Source organism: Chamaea fasciata, unplaced genomic scaffold (genome assembly GCF_029207755.1).
Source record: "Chamaea fasciata isolate MVZ Bird 193981 ecotype frontalis unplaced genomic scaffold, bChaFas1.0.hap1 SCAF_2, whole genome shotgun sequence".
Classification (NCBI taxonomy): Eukaryota; Metazoa; Chordata; class Aves; order Passeriformes; family Sylviidae; genus Chamaea; species Chamaea fasciata.
The window spans coordinates 29,503,960-29,529,903 of NW_027094087.1; the positions used below are offsets into that span (position 1 = coordinate 29,503,960).

General features: G+C 48.1%; 2 protein-coding genes across 3 annotated transcripts in view; one reads left to right on the forward strand and one right to left on the reverse strand.

The window, feature by feature from the left end:
* Window positions 1-25,709, forward strand: LOC136284983 (alpha-2-macroglobulin-like protein 1). The gene is made up of 36 exons (XM_066175542.1): window positions 1-59; window positions 668-851; window positions 1,760-1,922; window positions 2,484-2,536; window positions 4,478-4,498; window positions 4,973-5,144; window positions 5,542-5,626; window positions 6,939-7,050; window positions 7,340-7,454; window positions 7,852-7,961; window positions 8,452-8,619; window positions 8,857-9,087; window positions 9,728-9,791; window positions 10,166-10,311; window positions 10,592-10,741; window positions 10,982-11,134; window positions 11,736-11,820; window positions 12,640-12,754; window positions 13,264-13,489; window positions 13,612-13,738; window positions 14,298-14,419; window positions 14,884-14,938; window positions 15,563-15,646; window positions 16,620-16,796; window positions 16,937-17,018; window positions 17,820-17,976; window positions 18,188-18,262; window positions 18,641-18,803; window positions 19,186-19,400; window positions 19,544-19,759; window positions 19,864-19,988; window positions 20,292-20,382; window positions 21,114-21,182; window positions 21,491-21,593; window positions 21,720-21,761; window positions 25,595-25,709. Exons 1-35 carry the CDS (start codon window positions 1-3, stop codon window positions 21,758-21,760), a joined length of 4,314 nt encoding a protein of 1,437 aa, XP_066031639.1. The 3' UTR covers window position 21,761; window positions 25,595-25,709.
* Window positions 22,089-25,944, reverse strand: part of LOC136284981 (alpha-2-macroglobulin-like protein 1) — a 23,937-nt gene continuing 20,081 nt past the window's right edge. For both annotated transcript variants that reach the window (XM_066175537.1, XM_066175538.1), the window contains exons 32-36: window positions 25,681-25,771; window positions 25,331-25,399; window positions 24,002-24,104; window positions 23,285-23,326; window positions 22,089-22,266 (exon numbers count right to left, since the gene is read on the reverse strand). In XM_066175537.1, the coding sequence (XP_066031634.1) occupies window positions 23,286-23,326; window positions 24,002-24,104; window positions 25,331-25,399; window positions 25,681-25,771 (304 nt within the window). In that variant the 3' untranslated portion in view covers window positions 22,089-22,266; window position 23,285. The remainder of the gene's footprint in view (window positions 22,267-23,284; window positions 23,327-24,001; window positions 24,105-25,330; window positions 25,400-25,680; window positions 25,772-25,944) is intronic.

A 25,944-nucleotide genomic window follows, 5' to 3' on the forward strand; every position in this document is an offset into this window, starting at 1 on the left:
ATGTGGACTCCCATCCTCCTGAGCTGCCTGCTCTACACCCTGGGAATAGTGGCACAACCGTAAGTGCCATTTAAAAATCTAGTGATTGATAGTTGTGAATGCTGAGGGAGGGGCCAAGATAGCAGGGAGAGAGTGTGGGACCCTGTGAGACACCTCCTGGAAGGGCTAGACTCGGAGTGGGGTGCAGAGCCTTGTTGGGAATGCAGGGCCCTGCTGAAGGTGGGAACCTCTCTCATGGATATGGCTGCAGTAAAAGAACTAGCCGAGCACTGGTGGTGGGAACAAGAGTGAGGGACTGCAGTATGAGATGGGATGAAGGGAAAGGTGTAGGACAAAGTGAAGGGCAAATGAAAAGGGCTGCAAGGCAGGGGATGGATAAGCAAGAACCAATCTGCTGTCAGGGTAGTTGAGGGGCCATGTCAAAGCAAGAAGGGCAAATTCTGTTCTGTCACCTGAAAGTCTTCTATATCTGAAATGAACTCTTTACCTTCTTTCCCTCTTTGCAACATTCTCACTCTGGCAATCTGTCCCAGTCTCTTCAGTAGAGCAGCTTGTCTTAGCCTCAGAGAGATGGCAAACTCTCTTGTTTCCTCAGGCCAGCCTTTTAATGCCCAGAGTGGGTGAGAGGGCTCCCGGGGTGTGATGATATCTTGTTTCCCCACTGCAGGAGGTACCTGATCATCATTCCAGCTGCCCTACCCTACCCCTCATCCCAGAGGGCATGCTTGGACCTTCGTGGGGTTGAAAAGCCTGTTCGTGTGGCCTTAACTCTTGTGCACCCATCTGGCAACCTCAGCCTCTACCGCAAAGTCGTCCGGAATGACTGGATCTTCGAGTGCACCAGATTCCAGGTCAGAGTCATTCTTGGCAGGGAGCCCTAGCTGGCAGCTCCCAGTGTGCTCATTTGCCTCTGATCAAAGAAAGAGAGAATGAGGAAGACAGATGATAACAGGGCATGGAAAGGAGTGAATGCAGAATCAAGGGGAGTGTTTAGTAGCAGCCTGGTGTCTTTGCTCCCTGTCTTTGTCAGTCCGCGTTGTACTCTTCCTGTGGGATATCCTGGTGGCGCACTGAGGAAAGGCTGCCTGGCCAGGCAGCAAAGGTCTGAGGAGGATGGATAGCTTAGAAGCACCCAAATGGCAGTTGTGCAGCTCATTCTCTCTCCTGAGGAGGATGCACTGTCACAGTGCTTTATTTGTGAATCTGTGATGCAGAAAGAGTCAGAGCTCTCATCTCAGACAGTTTCCCTCGTGTCTGCTTCTTCCTTTCTGGGCTTGAAAATATCCTGGAGGACTAGGAAAGACATGGGAGGGTGTACACACAAGCTCAGCACAAATCTTCCTTATTGGCCAAACTCATTATCCTTATTTTCTTAGTTTGCACTGATAATAAGAAGGGATTTCAGTCTCTGTGACCCTCACACTCTAGAAAACAGCATGCTCATCACCATAGACCTTTTCTTCCCTTGAGTTAAGTCTTCTCCATCTTGCTCCTTGCAGATTCTAACAGTGGTTCCATGAAGGAGTAAACAAAATTTGTGTCAGAACAGACTCTTTTTTTCTCTTGTCCGAGATCTATCCCAGCTGCTAAGCTTTGTTCCCTGTGCTTCCACAGACACAGCCTTCAGCCACTGAGGGGACACCCTGTGCTGGCCTCCAGAGTAAGACAGCAAAGAGCCTGGCCTTGCAGTGCAGTTGAAGTGAGAAGAGCACTGCTCTGATGCCTGCTAACCTAGTGGCTCTCCTCTTTTGTGTCCTAGGTGCCCCGACCTGCAGGCAGCCAGGAGGTGGCCGCTGTGCACCTGCGCATCTCCAATGGCCACTACTTCAGTGCAAGTGAAGAGAAAAAAGTCCTGATCCGCAGGGCTGCAACAGGCACCTTCATCCAGACAGATAAACCCATCTATAATCCCGGACAGACAGGTGAGCAATGAACAGAGCACCCTGACAGTGGCCCTGCCTTGACCCTCCCAGGATTTGTTCCCAATTTCCTGTGGGTGGAGCGCTGAGCGCTTTATGCTGTGTGGCCTCCATGGGGGTAGAGGATAGAGGGGGGCAGCTGCCTTCTGCAGTGAGGTATCCATGACCCATGTTTTAGCAGCAGGAGGGGCCTGGGAGGGCAGGCTTCACATGCTTAAGGAGCAGAGCTCTCTTTGAAAAGGGAGCAGATCTGAGCGTTGTCTTCTTGGCCAGGGCCAGGTAGGACTGGTCTGCCTACATTGCAGACAAGGAAATGTAAGGGTAACCCTGGGTGTAGCCCATGGAAAAAGCCCTAAATTTTGAAGCAGCTGTGCTGCTGCCATGTGTTTGGGGCAAGCAGAGGTGAGCAGGGCTGAGCAAAGGGTAAGAGGGGCTGCAGGGCAGGCATGGGGCTGCCATCAGGGCTGGGTGTGGAGCTAGGACTCTGAGACAAGTGCAGGGCAAGTGCAATGTTCTCACGTGCACTCTGTCTGTAATGTGCTTTACTCCATTTTCTCCCTCCAGTGAAATTCAGGATTGTGACCCTGACTGAAGGTTTTGTTCCCGTTAACAGCAAGGTAAAGCCTGTCTAAATGGAGGCAAGGAAGTCTCCAGGCTTCATGGGGCTGCTTCCTCTACCAGCCCCATGCCAGGGAGGCTGGGACAGCACCCAGGGTGGCCAATGCCAACCCTCTAGTAAACCAAATTTGAAGAACAATTTCTGTTGGCTGATGGCTCTGCTATTGCCCTCATAGGATAGCTGCTATTAGGTATTTGGATAGCTGATAGGTATTTGGAGAGTGTGCCACCATTCCCAGCTAGCTGAGCTAGCTGAGTGCACCTGCCCTTGCCAAAAAAGCAGGCAGGGCTTCTGGGGACCAGGCTGTGGGTTGCTGGCCATGGGCGTAATTATCAGACAAAATTGTCTAAAGACTTCACTGGACTCAAAGATCCCCTCCCACAGCTCTGGAAAGCTCAGTGATTTGTGCAGTGCGTGTCACCTGAGGGTGTAGGAGAGCCTGAAGCTAGCTGCAAAATTTTTCAAAAATTAATTAATATGGGGATGGATACATAGGAAGTCATAATAAAAAGAAGAGAGAGAACAGTATAACCAAATTATACTGACTTGCTGCTGCCAGCAGCTCATTGTTCCCATGTCAAGGGAGTGACAATTTGCCAGAGACTTACATATGTGGTGGCCAGGAAACTGCAAGGCTAGTGCCATTCTCCCGCAAGCAATTATATCTGCAGCCAGCAGCTACAGCTATTTCACTCCTCAGTCCTCAAGCAGTTTAAAGAGAGCCAACAGGAATTCATGCCATGACAATTAAATGCTGAAGGGCATGCATTAGGGGACTTGGATCAAATCCTTCTAGACTACAATAAAGGGAGAGATCCTTCCAACTTCTTTATTGCTGACTTAATTTCCTCTTTTTTTGGGCTATTGGTGAGGTCCTAGCATCAAATAAATACTCCATTCTTCTCCCCAAAGGGAAGGTCTATATCTTCTATTAATTTGATAATAAAGTATAAACAATACATTTGCTTTCATGCCTACGATTGGTTCATGTACATATTTGACCATAAATGCTTGATGTTTATGTGTGAGTATAAACAAATTAACATTGTAACTGTTAATTATGCTGTGATGAAAATTCAGAGATCATGTTTAGCCCAAGCTATTACAAGGCTTTAATCCATCGCAGCATTAAAGCTGTAATATCTAGTTTGTAAATTAGATGATTTGAAGTTGACATGGATGCTGTTCACCAGCAGGTTAACCTGCACTTTTTTTAAATTTCAGTGAAAAACAGAGTTGCCCCTGATAACTTGTATGAAAGCTTAGAATGATGAATAATGTGAATTACATGTCAGTTGAATGTTTACAGCCTGGTTACTCTCCCAAACCCTGCTCCTGCCTTCTTATGCTTTGTGCTCCCAAATTAGGGGCTCCTCACCTGCCTTCTGGATGATAGATGCAGTGATATAAGAACAAACAGAGAATTAATGGGCCTAGAAGAGCTGAAATGTGTCCTCCTTTGTCCCTCCCTGTTACTGTCAGTTGCAGTCAGCATTAATTCATAACTCCCAGCCTTACCTCCTACACCAGGGATTTTAAAGGAAGATGCGTGGATTATTCTTCCTATAGGTGATGGAGTTTTGCTAGTTATTGGGATATATGTTACAAAACTGAGACCATTTAATATTTGTGAATTTGGGATTATGGTATTTGAGAGTTTTCCTACTCTTCCCCATTTTAATACAGCAAATTCTAGATTTCATGGTTGTAGAATACCTATTAAAATGCATTATTAAATATTCAGGGATCAAAAAGCAAATCTGAAGAATAGCATAGATTTTTACTATTCCTTACTATTTCAAAGCAATTATCCTGCTTTCAGAAGGATTCTTGTATCATAATGTTTGTCACAGTACAGGGGCTGGGTGGGTAAGAGAAGTTTATATGCAGGTTGCTATGTCATGCTAGTTTTTGACAGTGCTGTCTGTTTGCTTTGCAGTACTCCATGGTGCAAATCCAGGTGAGTGTTCCAGACTCCTCAGATGTTATGAGGAAAGGAATTTCAGTATGGATAGTACCTAGGATGCTGTCTTACTGGTTCAAGCACCTTTTCCTGGGCTCTACGCATGCACATTTTCTGTCCAAATGCTTCTTGTAACAGGACTTGATGATACAAATGGTTTGACTTCATCCATTTCTACATTCAGGAATGTCAGCCAGGCTTTAGCTAATTTTTACAATTCATCTTTACTGGAGAGTCTAAATGTCAGGACCTTCCATACTTTCTTTTTCTGTGCCTGTACAGAGCAGAGTAAACCTGTGTGGTTTGGGTTTACCTCTGTTGGTGCTCCAGCATCACCATCTGGGCTAAAACCAGCAGGAACCTGTGAAGGCCTCTGAAATGTCTGATATGCCTTTGAATCCAGTGGGCTCTGGGTAGAGAATAGCAAGCATTGCTGATGACTGCCTCTTCTTTCCTTCCCTTGCACTGCAGGACCCGAACCAAAACCGCATTGGCCAGTGGCTGGATGTGAGACCAAAACAGGGCATTGCAGAGCTCTCTTTCCAGTTAGCTGCTGAACTCTCCCTGGGGACTTACACCATCAGTGCTCAGTCCTTCAAGTCCAGCTCAGTCCAGTCCAATACCTTTAAGGTGGAGGAACGTGGTAAGGAGAATGAAGAAAGAGATGGAAAAAGTCTCTTGTTTGTTGCTCGCCTGTCTGTATAAAAATGTAAAGCCAAATATTGTGAAATAGGATTTACTGCCTGAGGGCTATGACTGAACACTAATCTATGGGCAATATCAGAAATTAACACAAGGGAGATTGTGCTGGAGATTCCTGGAGAAGGTATCTTCTGGCAGATTGAGAATACACTAAAGACCTCTGCAAGACTGTTGGAGTAAAAAAAAAAGAGGAGTCTTTCTTTGGTTTCCCTGTTTTTAATTAATGCTTTTACCTCATTAACATGTTCCTTCATGGGAACATACTCTTCCCTTTTGTGATACTTTGCCCAGGTAGTCTTTTGCCCTTGATGGAGTAACTCTGAGGTTTTTTGTTCCAGTGTTGCAAAAGTTTGATGTTTTCTTTGAGGGACCAGCTCAGATTTATGCTTCAGATAAAACCTTCCCCCTGCAAGTGTGTGGCAGGTAAGGAGAATGTTCAGGGGAAAGGAAAGATTCCATCAAAACTGTGTCTCTCCTTCCATATGTCTCCTATCTTTTCAATCCACCAAAGAGAGGTGGCTCAAGAAGGGTCAAACAGGGCCATTGCTTTAGAAAAATCCCAAATAGTTGAAGAGTCAAGCTAATGGGTTCTTCCTTGGGGAAGAGATAACTGAGCCACACATGAGAGAGAACACCCAGCTATAGGGAGACTTGCTCTAGGAAACAGATACCCTCCTCTGGAAGCTATGTCTGTTCAGCATTGAAAGATCTTATGTGGAGAAAACACTTAACAGATATGGGACAGACATGTTGAGGTAAAGGAGAAGGAGCTTGCATTTCTTTAGGAGTTTATGCCTTTCCTTCTCACTCACATGCTACTGAACTTATTATCTTCTTAGGGGCAGTAGATAAATGTCTCTAGTTATGTGGTCATCAGCAAAAAATGAGCAAATGAGGGTGGGAAGGAGGGCAGGACCTCTGACAGTATAAACCCAAAGAAGGGAGGACAATGAGCTCAAAGCACTCGAAATCTGATGAGCTCATTTGTATTTGGGGCTGCATTATCTGGAGGCTTTTGGTGTCTCTTTTTCCACTGATTGGTCTGACATAATTTCTCATTAATTGGAACAGTGACAATAAGGTCATATGAGGCCGTAGTAGTAAACAATACACACCACTCTACATCACCAGGATGGGTCAGAGGTGTCATCTTTTTATTGATACCATCAGAAGCATTGCTCCAAAGGGCATGTCAGAGAGGAGTCAAAGCAAGGAAAGGCAGCAAAACATGCAGAGGAAATACCTAAACATCTAAATCAGCAGAGCAAGTCTGATGATGGAAACGAGCCCTGATCATGAGATAAGCCCATAGTGAAGCAAGTCTGAGGTCACACTGTGGCTCTGTTACAGCAATTTGCTGTTGCTGCCTGCAGGGACACCTGTTTCTGCTGCTTTCTCCCCCAAACTAATATCTTTACTGAGTGGATAAAACAGGTCCTCTCTCTGTATCTGCCAGCAAATCCAGGACAGCAAGTGCCCAGAAGTGGGAGAGCTCCAGAGGGTGTGGGTCTGTTCCTGTCCATTTCTGCATCTGTTCCTTTGTTTCTGCATCTGTTGGATGCCAGACCACGCTATGGCACTCCCAAAGTACCATAAGTGCTATATTTTAACTTGTGCGTGCCTGCTTGCCATCTGCAGTAAGACCTTTGTCACAAAAGGCACCTGCATGGAGCAATGTGCTGGACAGAGCACACGGTACCTCTCCCCAGATGCTCCTGTGGTGTTCTCCCTGCAGGTACATTTATGGGAAAGCAGTGCGAGGGACCGTGCACGTGACTCTGTGCCAAAAAGCAAGGAAGTGGCCCCAGAGTACCAGCAAGGACATCTGTAGGGAATACAGCGGTCCCGTGAGTAAAATCCTGAAAGGTAGATGGGCAGTAAAGAAGCACCACACAGGACAAGGTGTCAGGGGCTGAGTGAACAGAGGGAACTGCTCAGAGCCCTGTCCTGTCTGACTTTGAATGTTTCTGGGGATGAAGGATCCACCACCTCCCGGGGGAACATGTTCCAGTGTTTTATGAGTTCTGCCTTGTTATTTGTTGTAGTTGATACTTATGACAGAATGACTAATCCCTTGTACTTCTGACCCTCTGCCTTCTCCCAGCCCCAAATAACACCCATCACTCCCCATTGCAGACGGCAAGCAATGGGTGTTTCACCCCTTCTGTCAGCACATCAATCTTCAATCTGACCCCCAGCGAGGAAGACAACAAACTTTATGCAGAAGCCTCCCTCCTAGAGATGGGCACAGGTACCCAGGGGTTCAGCAGGGAAGGTACAGGGTTAAGAGGAACCATTCTGGGAGTTTGAGGGTTAGAGAAGGCATACCTCCCCTTCTCCTCCTCCCTGCTGCTGGGATCATCACAGGACATGGAGAGCTACTCCACCAGTAGCAGAAGGATGAGGAGTGGCTGAGAGCTGGATGAGTGGTGTGGGTCCATGAGGCTACAAAGAGGCTTGCAGACAGCTTTACTAAAGAAGGAGCTGCCACAGGAACAGCCTCCAAACCTTGAAGAATGCGGGTGTTGGGAAGGAAATTTCAAACACCCTGCTAAGAGGGGTTGGGAATTACAAAGTGAGGTTAAACTACCATGCAGTAGTCACCTCTGGTACTGATCCTGTTTCCCTTGCACTCTGCATTCCAACAGGGGTGCAGATCAACACCTCCAGCCAAATCCTCATCTCCAGGACAGCTGCAAGGGCAGTATTTGAGACACCCAATGAATATTACATCCCCGGAGTACCATACAGGGGGAAGGTGATTTTCTTCCGTTGCTTTTTCACTCCCTGTTATTTGCCAGGGAATCTGGTAAATCTAGCTGACCCAAAGCATTTCCTGCTCCTCAGGGTACCTTACCTTGCACTGTGTCACACTGCTTGGCAGTGTGGCTACAGTTGCTGCATTTCAGGTTCCCTCTTGTGTTTACACCTGCAGCACCTGCTGAGAGCAATGAGTGGTGTCTCAGCAGGGATGCTGGGATGCAAGGATGTCTCAGCTGTTGGCTAGGAGAGAAACTCCTCGTGTTCTAGCCACACACACCTTTTGGAGCAGGCAGATTTTAATCATGCTTTTAACCAGCTTCACATTAGAGAGGAACAAACTGTACAATTCTCCTGTTTTCTTGGGGCCAGACTGAAATCTGTAGGTGGCCTACACAGGAAGGTTTGTCAGAGAGAGGAAGGTTTTGGGTATGACATTGGAAGAAATATCTGACTTTGCCTTTCCTGACTCACCCTGTTGTCACCAGATTAAGGTTCAGGATCACTATGGAACTGGTATAAAAAACAGAAAAGTTTATCTTGTGATAAGGTTCATGAGGCGTCGATTTATCAAAACGTACATCACAGATGACAGTGGAATAGCATCGTTCAACCTTGACACAACTGCCTGGAACAGCTCATCAGTCACTTTGGAGGTAAACACCACCTCTCCATGTGGGAAAGTGAGAATCCTTGAGCTCTACCTGTGCTCCCCTCTCCTGCCCTGCAGCCCCCCTGCCGGCTCAGGCCTAGGCTCACACACCGCTCTGCACAGAGCCAGCTGGAAGGCACCAAGCCAACAGCCTTTCCCAAAAACCAAGCTGATGACAGCGTAACAATGCGCTGAAGCATGAAACTCTTCATTTCTATGTGTCTCTCTGGTGCCCTTTCAGGGGAGGTTCACCCTGGAGGAGCTCATGCGCTCTCCTCGAAGGACTGACTTCAGTTACACAAACGCTTACCATCACCTGCAGCCCTTCCACGTCACAACCAAGAGCTTCCTGGACATACACCCACCCATGGAAACACTGCCTTGTGGGCTGAAGCAGAATGTCCAGGTGACCTTCACACTCAACAGGGATGACCTGGGAGAAGACACCAGCCGTATAAGTTTTGCATATTTTGTGAGTAAGGGTAGTAGATAACCTGGAGGGAAAGGCTGTACTGACAGGACCAGACTCCAGTGAAAAGTTGAGGATATAATTTGGGTCATCCCTGACTGCTAAACCTTGTTGTCAGGGGACTGGGTGAATGCTACACCTGGTGGGGCTCAGCCTGGCCACACTGTGATCCTCGTGCTGGGGCTCCAGTCACCTCCATGGGTTGGAGGAGGTTCCTGTCTTTGTAGCCCATCACCCCCTTAGCCTCTGCCAAGGCTGCAGCTGGAAGTGTCTTCTCCCTTTAAAACTGGATGGGGTATCCCTTTTTCACTCTGGTTATCAAACAGCTGCTCAGTGGAAGTGGATTTTGGTCTGGTCTGGAAGCTGGCCTACGAGAGGAGAAACACTTTAGTTATCACTCATCAATCTGCAGTGAACCCAATACCCATCCATTGTCCTCACTCAACAGTCTAGACCAGAGATTCCTGTGTTAAAGCTTCTTCTCCCAGCTGTGAGGTCTGCAAATCTCCTCAAGTCTGGGGTTGGAGACCGTAGTTAATTTTGGGAGTTTTATTTTCCTTTTGAGAGCAAGATGCACATATATGTGTGGATGTACTCTGGTGGCAGACAGCAGTCTGCTCATCCCATGTCCCTCCTCCCGCAGGTCACTGGCAAGTCTGGAATTGTTGTCCGGGGCCAGAGGAATATCCAGATCGGGAAACTGAACAGTAAGTCATGGCAGAGAAGTGGAAACAGTTGCACCCAGTTGGTTTCTAAGTTGGACATGAGAGTTGCCGGAGTTTCTCCCAAATTCCCTCGATCTATAGGTCTGGAGCAGTCAGCAAACAGGAGAGAGGGAGGCTGAGGAAGCAATTGTGTCAGCTGGAAGAGGGCAAAAAGTCAGAATAAAACAACGATGGGAAGAGAGACTGGGAGGATGTAAGGGAAGATGGAGTACATAGGGTCAGAGAATGGAGGGAGAGGGCAGACAGTGCAGCAGCAGGAATTGGTTTGACATTTTGAGATTATGTAGCACCAAAAGAAGGGCACAAAGAGGTCTCGGTGGACCTATGATGAAAATATTCTGCCTTTCCTTCCTCAGTGTTGAAGGGCTCGTTCTCCATCCCTTTGACCTTCACTGCTGACTTGTCCCCATCGCCTTCCTTAGTGGTGTATGCCATTTTCCCCAATGGAGGGGTCACAGCTGACAGCATCCGCTTGGATGTTGCCTTGTGCTTCCAAAACCAGGTGAGACTCACCTCTGTGACTGGGGGAGAGCTGGTGAGCAGGAGTCAGGAGGCCTGCAGGAAGGAGACTCTCAGATCCTCCCAAGAGAGGACTGGGCAGAAGAGATGGAAGGGGTGTCTGCAGCACAGTGCCCAGGGACCAAGAAAGCTTCAGCAGTGACTTCTGACAGCAGTGGCTGAGCTGGGGAGATTCCAGCTAGTCTTTCTCTTTTTGTCTGTGCCATCTGTCTGTCATTCTCCTCACACCTCTTTCATATTCCTTTCCTGGTGTGTTGCTCCAGATCAAGGTAGGATTCCCAGATAAAGAAGCCCAGGCAGGGTCAGCAGTGCAGCTCCAGCTGCAGGCAGCGCCCGGCTCCCTGTGTGCAGTCCAGGCAGTGGATGAAAACATGTTCTTCACCAGACCAGACCATGAGCTGACCAGCCAAATGGTGAGTGTCTGTGCAATCAGCCAAAACCTCGGGAGTGATGGTTGAGCTGGGTGAGGTAGGCAGGGGCTGTGGCAAGGTGAGCTAGAGGCCAATGGATGAGGAGGTCTGTGTGTGAAGAAGAAAGCAGGGCCTGCCTAGGAAGGAGGACAGAAACTGGTGTGCATGCAAGGGGAGGATGGAGTGAGCATCTGGAGGTATCTGCTCCTTGCCTAATCCTTCTCTGCCTGTGAGTTTCCCTAGGTCTATGGTTTGTTCCCTGCTGCCTACCAACATGGATACCCTGCCCAAGTAGAAGAGCATTCAGGTCGTTGTTCGCAGCCCCAGTCCTCGTCATCTCTGCTACGAGGAAGGCCACAGAATTCCTTTCAGCCCGACATCTTCAACCTCTTCCGGGTAATCACCTCATGATATTTCCCAGAGCTGTTGCAATTCTGAGCATCTGAGGTATTTTCTCCCGAAGCAGTCTGAGAAAGCCTTTCCTCCTCCAGACAGACCCTGCTGTCTGCCCCGACTGAACTGTGTTGTCCCAAAAGATGCACAACCCCACTGAGTAGGAATACCTGTATTTCCCTCCACACATGCACAAAGCAAGGTGATGAAATCCTGTACCATCAGATTCCATTGTTTTGGACTTGAATGGGAATGAGGAATGAGGTCCAGGGCTGCCTACTGTTTATCTACATTATCAGAGAAAAGAGAGACAGGGAGTTATCCCAAGCATTAGACCACAGACTGCTGACATGACTTAGCTGTTAGCCTGCCCTTTGCCACTGTTTTGGGCAGTTCCCAGGCAGATGTCTTGGCATCTTTAGGGCAGATCTCCTCCATGCCTTCCTCAGCACTGTGTCTGCTTGGCCAGTGCTGCTCTGGGGTGCCTTGGCACTGGGTTGTTCTGACCCCCATGGTTTCCAGAGTAATTTTGAAGAGCACCAGTCAATCTTCCCCACTCACAGATGCTTTTCTGCCTACCCTGCCCTCCTTCTTTTCGTAATAGAACATGGGACTGAAAGTCTTCTCAAACCTTGTAATCAAGAAGCCCTCTCAATGTTCTCGTCGGGGGGATAGGAAGACAATCACAGGTGAGCTGCACTTTGAGCCTACCTGGGACATGAGATCACATCAGGTGGCAGAGCCCTCTGATCTTTGGGGTTTGCTGGTGGTGGATATTGTCTCTCCTAGGGGTAGCTGATGCTGCTGTCACAGTCTAGCTGCCCAGTCCACCAGACTCAGTAGGAGTGACCCAGTCCCTATAAAAAAGGACTCTGAAAAATGTCACTACCTGGATGTTCCCTGACACTAAAGGGTGGCACTCTCTTTCCTCACAGACAAACCCAAGCAGGGCCCACGACCTGTTTCCCAGTGTCTATTCCCATTCCCCAGGCTGTACTGAGACCCAGCTTCTGTCCCCACTTGTGGCCACAGAGACAGTCATGTCCTTCCTCTCTGTCTCAGTTTTCACTTGATAACTGTACTAAGCTGGCTCACTTGCCTGTCTGTATTTAAACCATTGCTTGCTGTGGAATGTGAATTTTGTGCAGCAAGCAAACAGTACTATTACTCACAGAATTACAGAAGTGTTGGTTAAAAGGCTCTCTGGAGGATCTTAGTCTCTTAAGCAACAACTCTGGGTCAGGTCAGGAAAGGGCTTTGTGCAACCAAGTCTTGGAAACCTTGCAATCAGCTCACTGCCAGCTGCTTCTCCTGCTATCACTCTCTTTTCCCTTAATTTCTAATCTCTCCCATGAAATCAGTCAAGTCCCATGTGCTTTCCTTTGCCAGACTCTCCTCATATCTCTCTTACTGCTTGCTTTCCCTCCAGCCCCACTAGGGCTAGGCTGTCTGTGGTTGGCAAGGTTCACCAGTCCCACTCTGGTGGGACTACTTCCTCTTTCTTTCAGGGGTGCCTTCTACAGAAGACCAAAGAACCACTGAGGAACAATCCCAATTTACAACTCACAGAAGATTTCACCACTATTTCCCTGAAACTTGGATCTGGAATGTGTACTCTGTTGGGTAAGTGATTCCTGACTTTACAAATGGACAGAGGGATAACCGTTTGCTATAGAGACTTGGCTGACTTGAGCTTGTGTAAAAGAGGTGTAAAGAGACTTCTGCATGCAAATTATGTGGCTGTTCCCTGCATTTGTAGTGTGTCAAACTAGTAGACTTTGATGTGCAGAACTGAAGTGTACGCAGATTTGAGGAACAGGAAAACACTTCCAGACCAAACCACCATGAGTGTACAGAGCTGGCCTGCTTGGGCAGTGTCTTGCTCAGGAGAAGGATGTAAAGCCATTACTGATGGCATTTAAAGTGGGTTTGTGGTGCTAGGGAAAAAATTGCTGAGAAATGCCTTGCTGTGAGCCACTGGAGCAAAAGTCATTGGCAATTCAGCAGAAGTTGATCCAAGCATGAGGACCTGTGTCACCTCCCTCAGCAGGGCCATGAGCACTCCTCATTGCATTTCCTTCCCTCTCCACTAGCAGACAAATTTCTTCATGCAAGTTCTCTCTTCCTCTCAGCTCCAATGGCAGCAGGAATGTCTCAGTCACAGCACCTGCTGCTGCTGCAGAGTGGAAAGTCAGGATGTTCTGCTTGGCTGGGAGGGGGTTTGGCCTTGCCCCGACCACAAGCCTCAGAACAGTCCAGTCCTTCTTTGTGGACATGACGCTGCCATATTCCGTCATCCGTGGGGAGACCTTCCTGGTGAAGGCCACTGTCTTCAGCTACCTGCAGCAGTGCATACAGGTGTGTGCCTGTGCCACACTGTGTGGGACAGGCCTACTCTGCCCTCTAGTTTTGGAGCTCATTGTGCCAAGCTATCTCACCTGAGCTGCACAGTCACTTACCTGCAGCTGTTATTCCCTCAGATCCAGGTGACCCTGGCTAAATCCTCAGACTTCCAGGTGGAGCCATGTCAGGCTTGCAGGGACAAGGAGTGTCTGTGTGCAGAGGAGTCCAAGACCTTCATGTGGAATGTGACAGCAGTCCAGCTGGGTATGGCAGCAAAAAGGGACTGGTGATGGGGAACCCTTAAACTGAAGTAAAAGAGTGCGGGAGGTCCAGAGAAATTGGCAGAGCTAGGTCTCCTCTCAATCCTGAAGTTTGTCCTTCATGGTGCAAACATGCAATCCATTATGTTTGCTTTCTTTCTCTCTTCTTAGGCAGACCCACCAGAGAGGGCAGGAACTCCTGAATAGGGGACTGAGGGACCAGCTGGGGAGGAAGAGGCTGCATGGATGCGGGTGGGGGAATTTTGTATTGCTGGTCCTGTGCTTCACATGCAGTGAAAGGGTAGGCTGGGATCCAAGGGCTGCTGGACCTTCTATTGTTCCAGCCATATTGCAGTGCAGTGAAGTCACTGCTGGTGGGACATTACAGTTTCCTCATGCTCAGGGTGTCTGAACAAGCTGTCAGCACTGGCTGGCTCACCTTTACTGGCCAAACCATGGAGGCCATGAAGACCAACAACCCAAAGTATCTCTATTGGTTACAGAAAGTTTACTCCATTTGGCCACAGGTATAAGAAAAGGACTCTGTTGAATTTATTTGCTAGGGACTCTGAATATCTCAGTGAGGACAGAGGTACTGGACAGCACGTCACGATGTGGGGGCAGGAAGCCCTTGCCAGCTGCCGTGACGGGGAGGCACACACTGACCAAGCACTTGCTGGTCCAGGTCAGTACGAGAACAGCCTCACTTGTGTCTATGGTATCCCTGCCCAAGGGGGAAGGCAGACTGAGGTGGGCTAAATAGTTATATAACCTCAAATTTTGGCCAGCAATAGTATACCAAAACTGTGGCTTAGTTCACTTTATTTCTCCCAGGACCAAGCCAAGCCTATTCTTGCAGTACTCTTTCTTGAGCTGCTTTTCTATGTCTGTGTTTCTCCCTGTACCTTCCCTGCTTTTCATGGTGTACCTGGGCTTTTGTATGTGCTCACTGGTCAGAAAACCTTGTCCCTCAGGCTTACTCTTGATCCTTTGAGCAGTGAAGCAGGCAGACCTGCCAAAAATGAGGAGGGTGGAGTTCCCTGACCTCTGAATTTAGACTTGAACTTGCTCTGAAATGTTGCTGTCATTTGGGAATTTTATGTGTGTTTTTGCTTCTCCTGTTGCATGTGCATGTTTCTGCCCTGGCAGCCAGAGGGTGTGTTAGTGGAGAAGTCCTACAACTCCCTTCTGTGCCCAAGAGGAGGTATGTGCCTGAGGCGAGGTATGTGCACAGCCTGAATGGGTTCTGCAGCCTGAAATAGCTGAAAGTATACTAAACTGTGGGAGGTCTCATGAAAGAATGTTTTGAAATTATTTTTCACATAAGAAATTTCGCTTCCTATCAGGCACAAACAAATAAGAAATATTACTCCCACATGTGCTGTCCTACTGAATTTGCTGCTGAGTATGAGTGGTAAAATCCTGCTCTGTAGTCTCCTTCCCACACTGCAACCCTTGGGTGTTCCTGGGGCTTGATAGTCCCCAGTGAGAGATGCTCCAGCTCTCCCACCCTGTCCCTGCAGTGTTACAAGTCTCCCCAGGCTGTCCTTTAGTTGAGTCTTGCCCAGCTGTGATTCTTGTGAGCCTTCTGCAGAGGAGTGAACTGAGCTGAAGTGAAGCTTGGTGGGCCCACATCCCCACCAGCAGCTCTCATGCATGTGGCCTAACCTGAAAAGTGTCCAGGCAATGCACCTTGGTGCAATGACCAGGACAGTCAGCGTGAGCAGGATGTAGGCAGTGTCCCACTTACCTGGGCCAGTCTTGTCTCTCCAGTTAGAGGCTTTTGGCTTGGTTTTTCATGCTACACCTTTTATCCCACTGTCACCAGGAAACATGGCTGAAGAACCCGTGTCCCTTCACCTCCCTGACAATGTAGCAAAGGGAACTGCCAGGGCTTCCATTTCTGTCACAGGTAAGTGACTTCTGCTGTGGGCTCACAGACTGCTGGTACCAAAGGGCAAGGCTTAACTTGGTGTCAGAGGATCCACTGAACAGGAAACTGCCCAAATGAGAGGATGCTGTGTTTCTATTCCCTGCAAACACCAGGCTTTCAGATTTTTGGCTGTCATGGGAAGAGTATACTGCACAGGAGAATAATCCTTCTTTTTCTAGCTAGGACCTTGAAGCCAACACTCTAGGACCTTGGCTATTTCTGTGTAGATACAAAGAGTAAAGCTCAAAACCATGCTACAGCAGAAGCTCCTGGAGAAAGGAAATCTTTTTCAGCATTATAAAGTTGCAAAAGAACACTTTGGAAAGGGTACTGGGACTGGCCATACCTACCATTAAATACATCTATTTGCATTGCAGGCCAGAACTGGTATGAAGCCAGGCCTGGCATAAGTAGCCATGAATGTTGTGCTACAGAACCCCAACAGAGGAAAGAGCACAAGGCTTTTCTGACTGGCTGTAGGATATATGGACACCTTCACACCATCTGACTAGCACCCCTGCTGGCTTCCTCACATTTTGATGGTTGACATTTGTGACATATGGCCAGGTAGAACAGGCCTGGCTAAAGACCAGAAACATTTCAAATTTTCCCTGAGTGCTGTTATATTTGCTTGTCTATATGACACAGACTGAGCAGGAGCAGCTCTGCTCATAGCCTTTTACAAACAGTATTTGTTATAGCTGGAGCTCTTCAGAATGCAAAAGCTGATAAGGGGAAGTTCTCCAGGGACTCCATAGTGTACTCATGATGCCAAGCTGGAAAGAGGCAAAACAGTCACCACTCTCCATCTTGCACTCAGTTGTTTACTCCTCTTTCCTCCTTTCTCCAGTGCTTTCCTCCTGCTGAAGACAAAGTACTATTATCCCCTGCTCGGCTGAAAAGACACCTCAAAAATACTTACACTTTCTTTGTTTCTTACACCCTTGCATAGGTGACCTCATGGGGCTGGCACTGCAGAACCTGGACCACCTGGTGCAGCTGCCCCATGGTTGTGGGGAGCAGAACATGGTGCTGTTTGCCCCCATTGTCTATGTGCTGCAGTACCTGGAGAAGACGAGGCAGCTGAGCCCTGAGATCAAGGACAGGGCAACAGGATTCCTGCGCAATGGTGAGTGCAACAGGCCCACCTTGCCCCTCTGCCTTCTCCTGTGCCCAACACACCAGCAACTCCTGCCCTTGCAGCCACTCTGTCAGCACTGTCCCTTCTGTGTTGCTGTGCCATGTTAATCACTGTTCCCCTCTCCCCAGGGTATCAGACACAACTTCTTTACAGGCACAGAGATGGCTCCTATAGTTTCTTTGGGCAGAAGGATGGAGAAGGAAACACTTGGTAAGCACTGCAAACATCCCTCACTTCTGATTTTTCCTGTCTGGGTCAGAGCACCTAATGGATCTGAGAAAGCTGACAAGATGTTCCTTCTTTGGGATGGAGGCAGAAGGAACTCTCAGACATGGAGAGTCTGAGGCACTTGAAAAAGCAGTCAGGTAGGGCAGCAGAGTTTCTGGGAAAGTGGAACAGCAAAGATGTTGTCCCAGGGAACAAAAATTCTTTTTTTTGTCTCTATGCCCCTGCTGTTGGCCAGCAGACAAGACCAGTTCATGCTACTGGTGACCTGGCAGCCAAGAGGGGTACACATGTCTGGAAAAAAGTCAGCTGAGAGCAATAAAAAATCCTCTCCTCAGTGAATCCTCTCCCCTCTCCTCCCTGAGTGGAGGGGAGCTGCCTTGGCACAGTTTACACCTATGGTGCTTGGCTGAGATGAATGGAGAAAGGAAGGGAGGAAGAAAATGAGGAATTCCAGATTGTCTCTAGTAGTTGGGGAAGATGAAGTGGAGCAGGCAAACGTAGGAGTAGGAGGGTTTTCACCTGTGAAATGATGGGTAAAGCACTAAGTAGTACATAAGTAGTATATCTGTGGAGACAGAGGCAGGGAGAGGAGCCACTGGGGTGAGTCCTGTGGACTATTTCCACTTTTAGATTGACTTTCTTTATGAAAATTACTCTTTTTTTTTGCACCCCCACTATGTCACTAGTTCAGGGACAAGTACCAGAAGACTCTGACTGTCTCTTTGCCTTTTGTTTTGTTTTGTTTTGTTTGCCTCTTTTTCTCACAACTCATCCTCTTCCTAGGTTGACAGCTTTTGTACTCAAGAATTTTGGCCAAGCCAGAAAATACATCTATGTAGATGACAAGAACATCCAGGATGCCCTACGCTGGCTAGAGCAAAACCAGCTCCCCAGTGGCTGCTTTGCCAACAAAGGGAACTTTTTTCACTCCTCTCTAAAGGTAATGGTGGGCCAGGGCAGGAAGACTGCTGGGGAATGACTTGACAGATTTGTCACAGTAGAAGATTGTGGGATCCCAAAGGATCCTGGAAAGTCATTCTGCAACCCGTGCAAGCCCTAAAGAGAGGGAAAACATGAGAGGAATGCTTTTCCTTCTGAGGAGTGGGGCCTCCTAACAACCTGTAAGAGTGAACAATGTGTTCCCTTCACAGGGCAGCACGGATGATGAAATCTCTCTGGGGGCCTATGTCGCTGCAGCCCTGCTGGAGATGGGTCTGCCACTGCAGGTGAGCATGCTCTGCTCCCTCCTGCTCCCTCCTGCTCTCCTGGGCACCACCACGGGGACACACCAGCTTGTGATTCTGGTGTTCTCCAGGCCATGAACTGGGAGGGAACTTCTGGGAATGAGCCAATGTTTGGTCAAATGATGAAGTCATTCCTCAAAAGAGCCGGTGTTGTGAAACCCTCCTGATGCAGTGGTGCTTGGTGGCAATGGCTCCCAGTGCACACAGGGGCTGCACTGCCTGTTTTCTGAAGACAGTCTGTAATTTAATGGGTTTCTCTGGAGCTATGTTGGGAAGACAGAGTGTGGCTCCCTGGAATGAGTTCCCCAGTCCCCTATTTCATCCCTGTCAGAGTTTGGCACATGTCTCCTCCCAACACAGGGCAAGCTGATGCAGACTACTCTCCGCTGCCTGCAGAAGGTGGTTCACAACATCACCAACATCTACACAGAAGCCTTGCTGGCCTATGCCTTTGCCCTGGCTGGGGACTATGAGACAACCCAGGAGCTGCTGTACAAACTGGAGGAACAGGCCATCAAATCAGGTGCTGCCTGCTGGCATTCTGGACTAATGTATGCCCACCTACAGCAGTCAAAAATGATATATGTATTTATAGATATTTCTTGTATTTGTGCAGTAACTGCATTGTGTGAGTGAAAATACAGTAAGGTATTTCACAAGCCGTGAGGGTGACTTAGAAATAGTTTCCCCAGACTGGAGGATTTCAAGATCCCCTTTGAGGTTGGAGGTAGGAGTCTGTGAGCTTAAACAAGATGATGCCTTGGAGAATAAATTCAAGAAAGCAATCCTGGCCTGAGTACAGGGAATGTACTGAAGGAGCCCTGAAAGCACTGTGGGGTTTGTTTCCTCTGAAATCCAAATTATGTACTCCCTAAATAGCCTTCATAATCCTTCTCCTTCTGCAGGAGGACGAATCCACTGGAGCCCCAAGCCAAGCTCTCCAGCTTCCACAGACTTCTGGCCTGGTACCCAGTCAGTGGACATAGAGCTGACGGCCTACGTGCTCCTGGCGTACCTCTCCAAGCCACGGGTGCACGCCGGTGACATGACAACTGCAGCCGGCATTGCGGCGTGGCTGACGAAGCAGCAAAATGCCTACGGGGGTTTTGCCTCCACCCAGGTAACCAGCAGCTCCCCGTGGATCCTTTTGTACCCCAGTTTGGCAGCACAAGACCTCTTGGTCTTCCTGTTGCAAGCCAGTTCCCTTGCAGCTGATGCTTTCAGAGGAGTTGCTGTCTCTTGAGTGAGTCTCTCCCTGTCTAGGACACAGTGGTTGCCCTGCAAGCCTTAGCACAATACGCGGCACGGACGTTCAGCACGGCAGGCCCGGCGGTGGTGAGGGTGCGGTCCCAGAGGGCCCTTGGGAGGGCATTCCAGGTCAGCCGCCAGACACGGCTGCTGGTGCAGCAGGCAGCGCTGCTGGAGATCCCGGGGCAGTTCCTGGTGCAGGCCCACGGCAGCAGCTGCGTCTTCGCTCAGGTGAGGTGGTGGGATGAGTGCGGAGAGAGGAGGATTCTGCCTCTTTTCTCGTGCATGAGATCATGCCTGGCCTGTCTTGCCTGCTCCTGGCCCTTATCCTGCAGGCAGTGCTGAGGTACCACGAGCCTTCCCCATGGACCCCTGCGATCTTCACACTGCGTGTCAGCACGGAGCTGACCAACTGCAGCCAGGCGAACCCACGTGTCCTCGTCATCCGTGTCCTCGCCAGGTGACCCCAAGGGCTGTGTCCTCCTCCAGCAAGATGGAGTGAGCTTGGGGACAGCAGCCAGGGAAGTCCCAGGGCTCTGATGGAGAGGTCCGGCCCTTGGGGTGAACAGGACAGAGGGTGAATTGGGCAGGTAGAAGGCTTGGAGGGGGAAAGTGCTAGCCAACTCCTGTGTGAGGGAGCAGTGACTGCCGTGCCCCCATCCCAGATGGGATACCCGGCTCAGGGTGTGGTGGTGGAGGGAAGAGGGGCTGGGAGGGCACTATCCTCACAGAGTCAGACCCTCTGTCTGTTTTTCTTCTCCAGCTACATTGGGAGCAGGGTCACATCCAACATGGTAATCATAGAGGTCTCCCTGCTATCTGGATTCATCATGACTTCCAGATCCAGAATGTTGGTAAGAACTTTGGAATAAGAAAACCCAGCTGTGGTAAATGGTTCCTTCTTGCTTACTCCTGTTGAGAATTGTTAATTTCAGGCCAGGCGGTAGCTAAATTTGCAGGGGACCTTTGCTGTTGCAATTGCATCAAAACTTCTTGTTTTCCTACAGCCCCCACAAGGGAGATCAGAGGTGGGTCACCTTCTCCCACTGACAGTATTTGGACTTGGACCAGGAACAAAATGTAGTGCTGGGTGTGCTGACACCAGGATTTGTTTGTCAGAAATCTAAGAGATGATTTCTCAGAGAAACTCTAGCTCTAGCTAAAAAAAAATTCTTTTGTTTTCCAGTTAAATTGTAAATTAAATCACAGCCCTCATGCAGTTCTTTAAAAGCAGTTGAACACTCAGTGAGATTAAATAATAATCTCTACTGGTGCCTGTACCCATTTGCTGACCAACATATCAGTCAGATGCACTCTCCACACAGCCTTTGGTCCCCAGAGGGGGAGATTTCTCTGCCCTGGGCAGGATCAGTGTGGTTCATACACGAGATGCTCACAAGGGATGTCGAAGAGGGACTAGCAAAGATATAACCTAACCACTAAGGCCCTTAGGCATGAGAAAGGCACAGTTCCACACAGAGTCCAGCTCAGTACCTTCCCTTCACTAAAACACTGGGTCCCTCAGGTCAGGAATCCCCAAGGAAAATGCTCACAAATTTCATTCTATTATTGTTTCCTATCCTAGCTCGAGAACAGAACCATTGTTAAGAAAATAGAAGTGAAAGCTAATGTCGTCTACATTTATCTGGAGAAGGTAAGTGAGAATAAAAGCATTTGGTGTGGCACAGTGGGAGCAAAAGAGGACAAGGAGCTGTGTGAGAAGCCTGAGGCTGGTCTCAGTAAGAAAAGAGCGCTGGTAGAATTGGGGCCAGAGGAAGTTTGCCCACTTTCATTGTCATCGGGTTAGAATAGTGCTATTCCTCACACAATACTCCATTTTAAAGCCCAGAATCTCTAATGGATTAAAGAAATGTAGTGCAAGAAAACATTCAAATCAGGGAAGATGAAGATGCTGTGATTTCTTTCTCCCCTTCCTTGCTAATTTCCTTCCATCTCCACTAGCTCAATGATGAATCTCAGACTTTCATTCTGCAACTGGAACAAGTAAATCAGGTGAAGAACCTGAAACCAGCCAGCATCAAAATCTATGATTACTACCAGCCAGGTGCGTTGCAGATTTCCTACTCTTCTGGGGTGGGAAGCTGGGTTCCTGATTCTGTGGCTGGGGAAAGACATGCAGTCTTCTCTGTGTGCATCTATGTGTAATCATCTTCCTCATTTTCTTTTGCAGAGGAGCGAGCCTTGGCTGAATACAGTGCTGTCTGTAGTTGAGGTAAGCAGCAAGTTCCTGTGGGACACCAATAGCGGCATCAGGAAATGGTGGGTCTTGGGTGGGAAACACGGAATATAAGCAAAGACAGGAAGGGAAATGGTAAACAGTGGGGATCATGTACCCGGCTAGAAAGAGGAAGTATCTGTTTCTAGGTCTATGGATCAGGGGTTTTTTTATGCTCTATCTCCTGTGCACTTCTGCACCTGGAAGGGCAGAGTTTTGTACATGAGCAGAGGTAGAGAACTTATTTTTCCCAGCTGCTCTTAAATGCAATTTTCCTGGTTTGGGAGAAAAACACTAAACCTGAATAATCATTCAATCACACAGTTCTAGTCTTCTACTTTTAATAAGACACCACACACAGTCTGAGCTGTCCAGAAACTAACTGCTCAGCAGGAAATTCCAAGCATTTTCTCTTTTCTTCATATCTCCATGTGGTGACAGTTGGCAGGGGTGACAAAGGACTGATGGACAGAGACTGGAGAGGAGGTATCTATCCCTGTTCCTGTGAAGACAATAAGGGACAAAAAAAAATAAAAACTCTTCCTGAAGTATTAAAACTAACCACTGGGAACCTTTTTTGCGCCTTGTGACCAAATGGTACTGTCAGGCCAAGAAATACAGAGCTCTCGTCACCCAGAGGGTTGTTGGGCACTGGAACGGGTTTCCCTGGGAAGTGGTCACAGCACCAAAACTGAAGGAGTTCAAGAAGCAACAATTTGAACGACACTCTCAGGCGCATGGTGTGACTCTTGGGGCTGTCCTGTGCAGGGCCAGGAGCTGGACTCCATGATCCTTGTGGGTCCCTTCCAACTCAGAATATTTTATGACCTAAGATTCTCTCATTTTTTTTTATACAAAGCTCATGTCAGAACCTCCTTTAAGGGTGTGGAGCTTGTGGCAAACATCCCAGGACAGGGCCATGGGCCTCCCTACAGGTGATTCATGGAGCAGGTGGTTTTCCTAGTCTTGTGGGCTTTGAGCAGGAAAGCACACAGGTGCAAGGAAAGTTTGCAGCAGGGGCAGGCACTGGTCAAGCTTAAGCTTTGTTTTTGCTCAGCCTGGAAAGAAGCCAGGCTGAGATGGAGAAAGGCTTGGCACTGAAATGGAACCAGGCCCTGCAGTAAAGGTGAGCATGGCATGTTGTGTGCACAGGGCTGGAGGGATGCGAAACTACAGGGAAAGTGCCAGGAAAGGGAACTGTGGTGACTTGAATAAAGTGTATTTGATGCAAAGGGCCAGGACTGGTGATGGTACTTGGTACATGCAGTCCTTGTTTTCTGGAACATACCTCCAGCTTTGTCATGATCTTGTCACATCGAATCTTCTACTTCAGTTCTCTTTCCCTCAGTTTAACCACTGGGATACAGGAACTCACCCTTACTTGGCATTACAAATTGCTTTCTACCCTGGACCTGCAGTCTGGAAAGTTTCTTGACCAAGGGCCTTTGCTTGCATCTCCCTCCCTTTCCATATTCTTCAGGACCATGCCTGTGATAACAAAAGAGGTGCTGGGCCCTCACCTCACTCACACGGGACACTGTAGCTCATCACTGCAGTTTCTTCTGGAAGACAACAAAGAAAGTGCTGGTGAGACACATTGACAAAAACCCACGAAAGCAATCCAGCATTGTGCTACTGCTCCTAGGAGAGGTGTTCTCAGTTTACAGGCTACAACTCCCCTCAACTTGACACATGAAACCACTGGTGTGTGCTCATGACTCTGCAGCTGGTCAGGATTCACCCAAGGTATGAGGCTGCAAGTCCCAAAGAGCTCCATCACAGTTATGAATTCCTTGCTTTCTGAAGGAATAACAATCCCAGGCACATTTTTAGCTTTTCTTCCCCCTAGGAACCCTGCAGAACAGAGGACAAGTTGGTCTTGGTGTTATTCTTCTAAGGGGGCCCTTACTCTTCTGAGTCATCCCCTCGCTATGGTCCCTCTACTTTTGCTGTCTCCCACAAAACAAGTGTTCAAAAGCACAGCTCCTTGCTCCACCCTTGTTGGGAGAGCCAGACCCTCAGTGGTTCTATACGCCAGCTTCAGACCTGCAAGTTCTGGAGCCAGAGAGAGGAAGACCTACCATTTTAAAAACCAACAGGTCAAGTTCACACCTAGAGAGCTTCTAACCTCAGATAACCATGTCAGAGATAGTACCATCATAGACTCAACAAAATTCAGAAATTCTCTTTCCAGAAGTACATTTGGATGGTTTTTGCAGTACAGCATCTGAACTCACCTGGCATATAGTAATCATAGATCTTGATATTAGCCGGTTTATGATCCTTCACTTGCATGTGCTGCTCCACCAGGAAAGTGTAAGTTTGAGGCTGTCTAGTCAGCTGAGACCAAGAAATGCAAGGATTAAAACCAGAAAAGGACAGAAGTCCTGTAAGACAACCCTTTTCAATTGCTTGCACTCAGGCATTGTGGAGACCTCACCACTTTAACAGATCTTTTCTGCTTTCTAGTCCATCTTAGAAATATCTTTTACTTCCCATTCTGTGACCATCTCCCCTTCTTGGTCACCAAATTTAACTCAGCTCATGAGGAACATCGAAAACCTACAGACTCAGTGTGCACTACCTAAATGGAAGACTGGTGTTCCCCACCAATCCCACCTTCCCATCCAGCTCTACTCTGAGCTCCTTCATGCACCTTGCCTCACTAGCTGCTTTCTTATTCACAGTGACATCAGCTCTTATTCTCCAGTCTTACACAACCCTCATCATTAGGCAGACAAATACAAGCTGCGGATGAACATCTGCTGTAGGGTAGTAGTTACATGACCTGCTCTTGATTGGGATGCACCTTGTGTTACTTGGCAGCTTGAGCTGAGATATTTCCCTGTATTGCCTTTCTGCTCTGTGCTGTAGATGTAATGAAAGCAGCAGCTCTGCAAGCATAATGAATCCACATGACACTAACCCACTTCCTATGGGGCCAGCTTAGCTCAGCCTACTGACAGAAACTGAGGATGAAGAATCACAGAAATGCTCCTTAGAAATTCTGGAGTTTTAAATACATGCCAGGTCTCATTTCTGGTACTGTTTAGGTATTCATGGAGCTAGAAAAAGGCTGGAGTGGTTGTTAATCTGTTGATTCATGAGGCTGTGGAGCGAGCACTTCTGTTCACACAACCATCTGGTTTAGTTTCAAATGATCTTGGCAAAACCCATGAACAATCTTGCATGTTCTCTAGTGCTTTTTGGTTGCTTAACAGCTTTCTAAGATTTCAGGCTTGCTTGGATTTACTAGATGGATCTTATTACTACTCCACAGTCCTAATCAGACACCGTATATATGGACTTTCAATAGTCTCTGAACAGTGCCAACAGGTGTAGGCTTAACATGAGAGTTTGCCTTGTTTCACTCAAGTTAAGTAGCCCTGTAAGTGGCTCTACAGATGAACAACTGCCGACTGACCCTTCACCAGATCAGCAAATGTGTCTGGTATGCAGGAACAACAGCTCTGGATAGTTAAAACAGTAATGAAACCAGTAAACAAGCATGAAAGCTGTTGGCCCACAGCCCCTTTAATCATGATGTTAGCCCAAATTACACTCACTTCCTCCAGGTAGAGAACGACTTTGTCAGCATTGCTTTCAACTTTCTTCACTAAAGGCATTTTCTTTAGCTGAAAATAGGGGGAAAATATCAGAAAGGCTTTAATAAAAAGCAGAAATATTCAGGGGTGTTTGTGAGAGTATGGGCAAAATATTTATGTGGACAGGGAAGCTGTTGATGTAGGGAAAGGCAAGGTGCAGCTTGGAGGAGACTTTGAGTACAAGGATTTCTTAGGAAGAAAATAACCCTGTTTCTCTGCCCACAGGAATGATCACATTTCAGCATACAGTCCTGAATGATGAACATCCATCACTGCTCCCATCCCAGCTTGACACAAATTCACAGTCTCACCTCTTCCAGTGAACCTGCCACGGGGCTGTATCCAGACAGCAGCTCCACTTGGATCAGGACCATGTTGGTGGACACACGGTTCCCTGTGTAGCTGCAGCAGGAACCCAGGGGACAGCACTAATGTTACTTTCTGAGCCATGATCTCCAGATACTCCAGCCTAGCATTGGTACTCAGGTGGAGGAATGTGCCTTTCTTTCCAGTGTTTCTCCTGTAATCATACCTGTTTCTGTACTGTAATAAATCTCTGTGCTTCCCTTGATCTC